The sequence below is a fragment of the Penaeus chinensis genome, chromosome 38, assembly GCF_019202785.1.
Source record: "Penaeus chinensis breed Huanghai No. 1 chromosome 38, ASM1920278v2, whole genome shotgun sequence".
NCBI lineage: Eukaryota > Metazoa > Arthropoda > Malacostraca > Decapoda > Penaeidae > Penaeus > Penaeus chinensis.
Genome location: NC_061856.1, coordinates 12,727,703 through 12,737,702, shown reverse-complemented (window position 1 = coordinate 12,737,702; position 10,000 = coordinate 12,727,703). Strand labels below are relative to the sequence as shown.

The following is a 10,000-nucleotide window of genomic DNA, read 5'->3' as shown; positions in this document are numbered from 1 at the left end:
TATCATTAACCTAATGCTTTAACTCCTTCAATAAGATTTCCTCCATAAAGACTCATAATTCACAGTGGATTCAGAGGGAGCTGCTGGTTGGATATTATGGGAAGAGAGATTGTATATTGAAAGGCTTAAATTATATGTATATCTATAAATATATGTATTTTTTGTCTCTTAAAGAAATTTGTCCAGTATAGTATTGCAAGAAAAAATGAAGGCAATGGCTTAAAAAATGCATAAAACAGGACTTTAAGTATAAATAAGCTTTACAGTAAGTAAAGATGAGACCACAATTACTTACCACATCCAGGGATGCCAGAGCCTCCATGCCTTAAGCTCCAGCAAAGGTAAACAAGGCTCCCCCTTGTATAGTCTGTCTGGAGAGACTGTTGCCATGTCTGGTGATTTAAAATCAATAAAGAGCCAAACTAAGTTCTGTTTTGCTGAATATACCCAGAGGAGGTTGTTGGCCTTTGCTGAAGCACATAGTGTTGTCCTGACGTGAACAGTTACCTTAATTAACCCTTCACCGCTGGGTAACAGAAATCCCTGAGTGTGATAAACTCTGGTGATTTCTGGCAACAACCAAACACTAGGTGTGGGAGTCCCACTTTATGGGCTCTGGCGCATACAGGCGTACCTCACAGACCAAGCTGTTTGTTATGACGCTGGTTCATGTGACCTGTCTAGATCAGGTTAAAACTTTTTTAGGTTAATCTTTACAATATGGACAATAAGCTTGGGTAATTTAAAGATAATTTTGTTGTAGAGAATGTAAAATTGCAGTCACCTGTATGAGAAATAATCTGCAGACACAATAGGCATAAATAAAAGAAAAATATTGCAGAAAACACTGCTCACAGCTTAAGTCCACTCAGTGCTCCTGAGTTTCAGCTCTTATTTTGCTGTACATACTGAGATGGAGACAGTGTTTTTACAGGAGGGGTGTAAAACAACCACCCATGTAATGTGGAATGGGGAACCTAGTCTCTGTGAGTGTATCTGCAATGTAAAGAATTACCCTTTTATACAATCAGGGAACAATGGGAGAACTATTCAGTCCTTGTGTCCAAGGACACATGATTGATTGTATTTGTAATTTTTATGTCTGTTTTGAGTTGAGTTGATTGAGCATAGCCTCTCAAAAGCAGGATTTTTTTTCATAGTTTTGTTTTGCTGTCAGTGGTACTGTTTAGTAAGTTCCTTTCAGCTGTTCACCCCTCTTCCTAAATTCCTCCCATTCCCCCAGAACTATCCTTACTCCCCCATCTGTTATCTCATCTCCCAGAGCCAGTCTTACAAGTGCCTAATGACGTCTTACAAATGAATGACTGTAATAAATATAAGATAAGAATTTTCATAATGTATGACATACACCCTCATTCCACATACTCATTGTAACCTGCTGTTAGCTTGAATTAACCATAGAAGTGTTTCCTTGGATTGTTCCTATCTCTTCTTTATTTGAATGGATGTAGTTATAGAATAAGAATTCTGCAATTTATGGCATGTACAGTCCCTCCCATACAATGGTTGGATATTTATCTCATGTACTAAAATTTTCTTCTTTCATTTATACATGCTCTCTTGCTGTTTATCCCCCTTTTTTTCTCTGTCTCCCATTTCCCCTTTTCTCCATAGTTCTCCTTTTCTCTTTTTCTCTCTTTATTTTTTAAGTCCTCTTGTCTCTCTCCTCTTTTCTTCTCTTCTCTTTTCTTCTCTTTTTTGCTCTTCTCTTCTCTTCTATTTACTTCTCCTCGCTTCTCTTTTCTTTTCTTCTCTTCTCTTCTCTTCTCTTCTCTTCTCTTCTCTTCTCTTCTCTTCTCTCCTCACTTCTCTATCTCACTTTCTCCTCTCTCTCCTCACTTCTCTATCTCATTTTCTCCTCTATCTCCTCTCTCCTCTCCCTCCTCTCCCTCCTCTCCCTCTCTTCTCTCTCTCCCTCTCTTCTTTCCCTCTCTCTCTGTCTTTTCTCTCTCTCTCTCTTTCATTTTCTTTCTTTCCCTTTTTATTATTATTATTGTTATTGTTATTATTGTTATAATTATTATCATCATTATTATTATCTTTAATATCATCATCATCATTATCATCATTATCATCATTATCATCATCATCATCATCATCATCATCATCATCATCATCATCATCATCATCATCATCATCATCATCATCATCTCAGATCAGACAAAGGATATAAGGGAGCAGGGAAATGGATTTGCTTCTGGACAGATGTATCAGGAAAACAGTGATAGAATACCTTCTCCATCTCTACTATTACCATTATTGTTTACAGAAGGTGTCTAGCCATAGGGAGTATAGCTTAGCTGTCTTATCCAATGGCCCCGACCCCTTTCCTTTATAGCCCAAACAGTAACGGCCAGTAATTGAAACACTGAAAGTTGCCAAAGTCTTGTGGTGGTGCCAAACCTCTGGTACAGGAAAAATGATATTAACAGGCAGCAGTCCACAGTTCAGTCTTCATTAAAAAATATAATAAATTGAAATATATTTTTTAAAGCCGTATTATGTAAAAAAAAATATATATATTTTTTTTTAGAATTAATTAAAAGTGATATTTATTTTTAAGTGCAATTACAGTGAAAAAAAAGTATTATGTGGCAACTTATTCTTTTGCATGGATGACAGCATTCTTTGAACTTTCTAAAGCCAGTGTAATAGTTTAAAAGTTGTCTTTTTATCTTTATTTGATTTTATTATATATAAAATATTGAGGCCTTTCTTACTACATATACTTAATTTTATTTTGTGTAAACTTATTAATTGTAGAAAGTGCAATGGGAGATACATGTTGGAGTATTTTCAGGATTCTGCACAAAATCAAGAACTATCAGATATGAAATAATCTGTTGAAAGGAAAAAAATAAATAATCTTAGAGTATTTGCCATTACTTTGCAGCCATTTTATTTCATATCCATAAGTGATTGAGAAAGTACTGCAAGAGTAATGAGCTACTTCCATTCGTGTAATGATGTTAATTATTAGACTTTTTGCATACAGCACATTGCATTGGTAGGAAAAAATAAGGAAAAGAATGGATAAAAATGTGATTCTTGTCTTGGTTCTGCAAGAACAGTTTTGATGACTCATGATTTTCTAAGAAAGTCATCATTGGTGGTATGTAACAATTTTTTCTCTTAATTAAAAACTCAGGATAGTAAAAACCTAATCATATCTTAATCTTGATGCACATGCAAATTGTTTTAACCCTCCAATTCGGATGAGGACCATCACATCATGAAAAAAATTGGCTTGAGGGTGATGTGAGCATGCTTTCATGGGAAACTTTGGTTATGGGATAGGGTGACATGAACTTGTTGTCATGAGAATTTTGCCTGAAGACTCGGGTAATGGGAGTGGTTCCCACTAGTGCACAAAGCCCTTGGAGGGTGATTAGACTCATTTGACATTTAGGAAGTGGCTTTTGCATCATTTCCAGCAATAAATGGGTGTGGACTACTATCCATGAGCCCATGCTTAGGATCATATTACTGGCTACTGTTACCAGCCGCACAGGTTTTATTACAGAAAATTGGATAAAAAAAAAAAAAATGCAAATAACGTAATGTTAACTTGTATTATTATTAAATTATGGATTACTTAGAGAGATGATATTTAGTCTGAGCAAGGAAAGTAGTCTATTGCCATCTAAAAAAAGTGAATTGAATGGCCAATATACACATTGGAAAATGGGGGGGGACTTATGCAGAAGATTGTTCTTGTGCGCTCAACCTACAAGCTGCACACCCGTCAGAGTAGCCCCTTACATAAGCCACATGATGGCCATGAAGCATCCAGATCCAATGGGTTAAGAAATTCTACATTAACTTCACAAGTTTATGATGTCCTATCATGTAATTGTGGGAATTTCCTGACACTCGATGATGTCTAATCATGTCATTTCCTGGTGAAATGACATGACATGTCTTTAGAGCCTGGCCGTGAGGTGGACCATTGCCCAAGCACAGAGCGGTATGTGCTAATGCACCCAGGCAACACAAACTTTATCCAAAATTGTACTTATTGTGAATTGGTTAAAAGAAAATATTAAGAAACAAACTTTATGTAGAATGGATATATTAATTGATTAATTTAGTGATGCAGCTGAAGTTGTTTCACAGATATTTGAATTTATATATATATATATATATATATATATATATATATATATATATATATATATATATATATATATATATACTTATATTTATATTTATATATATTTATATTTATATATATTTATATTTATATATATATTACATATATATATATATTATATATATATATATATATTATATATATATTTTATATATATATTTTATATATATATATATATATATATATATATATATATATTTATATACCTACATACATGTGTGTGTGTGTGTTTTTATATGTGTGTTTTTATATGTGTGTTTATATGTGTGTGTATAATATATACATACATACATACATACATATATATATATATATATATATATATATATATATATATATGATATATATATATATGTGTGTGTGTGTGTGTGTGTGTGTGTGTGTGTGTGTGTGTGTGTGTGTGTGTGTGTGTGTGTGTGTGTGTACATATATATACACATATATATATTTGTTTTACCCACCCTCAACATTTTATTTGGATATGAACTAGGTGTATATAAAACAATATATAACTATATATTTTTTACTAACCAGGAAAGCAACAGAGAGAGAAACATACTCTTTATCATATTTCTCATATTTCACAGGAAATTATTTTGATTTTTAATTTTATATATTTAAGATTATGATGCTGATATTTATTGACATCCCACTTTCACTAGATCTAAAGAATGCCACCCGTGGAAATCCAGTGGTGCGACCATTCATCGGTGTTGCTAGAATATCTACGGCAACTGTATGAAGAGGGTCGCTTCGTGGACGTAGGACTAGAATGTGAGGGGCGTCAAGTGAAGGCTCACAAGGCAGTCATTTCAGCATGTAGTCCTTATTTAGAGGTGAGTAGTGAGGTTTTGTTTGTCTCCCTTATGAATTTTCTTTTTCTTTTTTTCCCCCCACCAATGTCCCCCCCACCCCCTCCACTGCTCATGTTCATTAATAAAAGATAATGGTTTTCAATATCTGATGATGTGTATTTTTTTTTGTGAATCTTAAAACTTACTAGACCTCTGTCATTTTCCCACAGGGTTTACTAAAAGGCAACCCAGCAAGAAGCCATCTTATAAAATTTAATGGATATTCATATAACAGTTTGCGGGCAGTCATAGATTTTATGTACAATGGTAAGTACTCCACAAAACTATATTTGGGTGTTTAGTTCTTGACCTACACCACCAAATGAATTGTCACAAGTTACTCATAAGGTTTATTATGTGATTTAGTAATTTTAGTGAGTATTGATAGATAATAGTTTACATTTTCGGAACCAGACAATGACCAAAATGGTGCTGCGTTACACATACACACATGCACACTCCCTCATTTTATGAATGGTATTTTTCTTTCAATATGATTTTTCTTTTTTCTTTTTTTTTTTTCTTTTTTTTTTTCTTTAATTCCTTTGATATATAGATAAGTATAAGAATGGTTAACGTTTGCAAAATGACTTTGATTTGATATATGTTTAATCCATAGAAATTTTAATAGTAATGTTTTTAGATATATAATGAGAAATATATATGTATATATATAAATTATATATATATATAAATATATAAATATATATATAGATAGATATATAGATATAGATATATATAAATATAAAGATAAAGATATATATATATATATAGATATAGATATATAAATATATATATGAATATATATATATTTATATATTTATTTCTATATATTTATATATATATATATATATATATATATATATATATTTATATATATATATTCTTATATAATATTTTATTCCTCAGCCTGTAGGCTCACGTTTTATCCTGCTGAAGTTTTATTTAATATTTGCAGGTAAAGTAATGGTCGAGCAAGAGCATCTTGCTGCATTCCTTAAATTAGGCCGAGCTCTACAGGTATGTATAGAGCACATTATCTAACTGAACAGTGATCCATGTTTTATCTTCATTGGCTCTTCTGTAACTGATATGTTTGTACTTCTGTTTCTTGTTCACCTCCTTGTATTTCTTTGACTTCCTTTCCCTCATCTTGCCTCCCATCACCCCCCTCTCCTCCTCCTCCTCCTCCTCCTCCTCCTCCTCCTCCTCCTCCTCCTCCTCCTTCCCCATCTTCTCTTCCTCCTCCTTCTTCTTCTCCACCTTCTCTCCTCTTCATCATCATCAATCATCCTCATCCTCCACCTTCTTATCATCTTCGTCTTTCCATCCTTTACCCTATCACATTCTTCCTCCTTCTGCTCCTCCACCTTGCCACCTTCCTCATCCTTCTCCTGCTGCTCCAATTCCTTGTCCCCTTCCTTCTCATCATTCTCATTCTTGTCATCGTTATTATCGTTTTCGTCCTCCTCTTCCTCCTCCCCCTCCTCCCCCTCCTCCCCCTCCTCCCCCTCCTCCCCCTCCTCCCCCTTTTCCTTATCATCCTCATTATCATCATCAATCTTATGCTTCTCCCTTCCTTTTCCTCTTTCTCCTGTTTCTTTCCCTTCTGTTCCGTCCTCTCCTCCTGTTTATGTTCTTCTTCTCCGTGATCTTGTTTATCTTTCTTTTTTTACTCCTAATGGTACACCACTTCTGACTAAGCATTTCTGGATTGTTAGATATACTTAACCATGTGTCTTGATCATATTATCTGGAAGGAAGACTGTGCCTACTACTTAGCTTACACTTTTATGCTTTCTGTAATATAATATCTATTTTTTTATATTACATCTGTTTTTTATCCCATAAATCTAATTTAAACATTTAATTTTTAGGTACGAGGTATTTTGGACATCGCTGCCCAGTGCGAAGAGGCTGGTCTCACTACAGCTGAAGAGACAAAGTGTAAGAAAAAGTAACTGTTTTAGGAATAGATTATGTGATCTTATTCTACACTTGCATTGCTACGTTTTATATTGATTTGGTAGACAAGGACACACAGGTTCATGATTAGGTTTACCTTTTCTATCCAGAATTAAGAATATTCATGAGAATGTCTCCCAGAACAGACAAGTACATATATTCTGTGTTGCAAATTTCAGCAAATGCCCAGTACAGCACGACAGTTCAGCAGCCACCAAAAACTGTTGCCCAGGCAGCACCTAAAATGGTCCAACAGACACCAACCACAGCAGAAACCAAGAAATATGCCTTCCTTTTGGACAAAGGATCCACCAACACAGCAAAGAAACCTGGCCCACAGTTCCGCAAAGTGATGCCCAACATTATTGGTATGTTGTCTCACAAAGTTTGAGAAAGGTAATGAAGGCTGAAACATCATTGGTTATTGTAATTTTGGGTGGACCAAGGGAGTGAAACAATTTGTGAGGTAGTAGATACTTTTCCACCCATTTCTCCAAGGATTGATCCGATCAACTTGACAGGTACTGTAGATCAGCAAGGAAACATAAACAAAGTAACCAGCATTGGTGCTGCCCAGGTGGCACAGCAACAACAACAGCAGCAGCAGCCTCAACAGCAGCAGCAGCAACAACAAACTGTCCAACAAACACAAGCACAACAAACTGTGCAGCAGGTCAGTCCCTCTCTAGAGATGATTAAAAAAGGACTGTAGGGCATTTTGATTTATTTGAAGAGTAGTCAAGTTGTTTTGATTAATCACTTAAGCGTGAAATCATTACTGCCTTGCAGATGATGATATCAGGAATCTTACACAAACATAGCTCAAAGTCTTACTGTTGGCATTTTTGACCCGTTTTATATGGTGACGCTGGTTTCAGCATCATGAAGCACCTGTGGAATATACATGTGATGCCAACATTGGCGTCATAATTCCATTTTAGTGTAGTTACTGCTGAGTGATTCTGTTCTGGCTCTATTTTTTTTTTTAGACTCCATACATTGCCCTAGAAATTCTATAGCTCCACCCACCAACCCTCTTCCCACCAATCACGTACATCAGCCAGACTATGCCCCACCCTCTGCCCAAAATGAGAGACTATCACTGGCAGAGTCTGTCAGTAATCTCTGAGTTTCTCTGATTAAAAGCGACATGTAGATAATGCAATTTATCTTTGTTCCTGTACATTACAGATAGCCATGATGTATAAAGAGAAAGATGAAAATATCAGTTGGGAGACTTTATTGATAATCTCAACTTCTGTTTCCTCCCTTAGGAAATATTAACCTCTTAGATCCAGTTGAGTCATGGCAATCACATGACCAAAAATCTGGGCATTAGCTTTCATAAGCAGCTGCTCTACTGAGTGCACAGCCTGTAGGCCGGGCGCATTCAAACACGTGTGTCCAGTGATAAGACTATGCTTCCTATTTGCTATGTTAATTCTTCTTTTTATGCATAAACGTTAAGCTTTTTTGCCATTTTCCAATGTCCATATTTGTCATTTCTCTAAGTGGTCTAGAACTCAGTGCAAGAAAAATATAAATATTTAACATTATTTGTGTCATTTTATTTTTTTCGTAATTTTCAATTTTCAGAAATACAATCTGCGTCATCAGTCATTTTGCCAGTAAAGCTCTACTGAGCATGGAAATGGCGTCCTCCATGGATCCGGTGCTCTTCCAATCATTCCACACTCGTTTATCAGTTGGAATAATGCAAAAGCACCAAACAAGTCTAATCAACCTCCAAAGAGGTTTGTGCCCCCATGGTTAATTTTTCCCATCACCCCAGCCTTCAGCCAAAATTCTCATGACAGGAAGTTCAAGTCACCTGATTTTTTCATGACATGATGGTCATCCAGTTTGAAGGGGTTAAGCCAGTAACACCCTTGATTTCATTATAAATACTAATGTACTTTTTTGGGGGTACTCATAGTGAAAAGATTTTTTTAAATTTTACAGCCTGTTATACATATTTGGTTTAGAAAATCTAGAAGCTAATTAACCCCTTCGATCCGGATGACATGACCATCATGGTAGGGAAAAATTCAGCTCGATGGGCGGGTGACGTGAACTTGCCATCACAGGAAAATCTGGCTGTAGGCCGGGTGACGCTAACTTGCCCTCATGAGCATTTCGGCTGAAGGGGTAACGGGAAAAACTTGCCACAAGTGCACAAACCTTTTGGGAGGTGTATTAGACTCATTTGGCAGCACAGGTTGTATAACAGAAAATGGAATATTACGGAAAAAAATTAAATGACACAAATAACAAAGTGTAATATATATATTTATTTAATTTTTGCACTAAGTTGTAGACTATCTAGAGAGATGATATGGAGTCTGTGCAAAGAGAACAGTCTATTACCATCTAGAGAATGTAAATCAGATGGCAAATATGGTCATTGGTAAATGGACAATAAATATTTGTGTGTAAAAAGAGGAAATAACTTTGCCAATAGGAGGCATAAAGTCTTGTCACTGCACACATGTATTCGGATGTGTCTGGCCTACAAGCCGTAACCAAGCAGAATGGCTGCTCACATAAGCCTAATGCCTGGATATTTGATCATGTGATTTCCGTAATGCAACTGTATGTGAATCACTTTTTTTCTTTCTTTCTTTTTCTTTTTTCTTATTTTTTTCTTTTCTATTTTCTTTTTTTCTTTCTTTTTTCTTTTCTTTTTCTTCTTCTTCGTCTTCGTCTTCTTCTTTTTCCATATTATATAAATTTGTTCTTTTTGTTATTTCATTGGTTTAGTCTTTAGCCCAGTATATGATTTTAGATAATCCTTTACTATGCAGGTTGTGCAACAACAACCACAGCAAGTCCAGTCACAGCAGACTCAGCCAGAAGAAACTGTGACAGAAGAACAGCAACCCCAGCAGCAGCAAGCACAGGAAGCTGCACCAACCACCCTGGAAGAACTGCAACAAGCACTAGCATCAGGCCAGGCCATTCTGCAGACAACAGACAATGGATCAGAACAAACACTCCAGATGGTTGA

General features: G+C 35.5%; 1 protein-coding gene across 4 annotated transcripts in view; it reads left to right on the top strand.

Annotated features, from left to right (window-relative positions):
* The window catches only part of LOC125045840 (protein bric-a-brac 1-like), a 35,062-nt gene that overhangs the window by 11,772 nt on the left and 13,290 nt on the right, over positions 1–10,000 (top strand). For 3 of the 4 annotated variants that reach the window (XM_047643365.1, XM_047643367.1, XM_047643364.1), the window contains exons 2-8: positions 4,837–5,010; positions 5,199–5,295; positions 5,987–6,048; positions 6,906–6,975; positions 7,173–7,361; positions 7,515–7,666; positions 9,798–10,000. The exon at positions 9,798–10,000 is cut by the window's right edge and continues 8 nt beyond it. In XM_047643365.1, coding sequence (XP_047499321.1) covers positions 4,846–5,010; positions 5,199–5,295; positions 5,987–6,048; positions 6,906–6,975; positions 7,173–7,361; positions 7,515–7,666; positions 9,798–10,000 — 938 coding nt within the window. In that variant the 5' untranslated portion in view covers positions 4,837–4,845. The remainder of the gene's footprint in view (positions 1–4,836; positions 5,011–5,198; positions 5,296–5,986; positions 6,049–6,905; positions 6,976–7,172; positions 7,362–7,514; positions 7,667–9,797) is intronic. The other variant, XM_047643366.1, reaches the window with a different exon arrangement.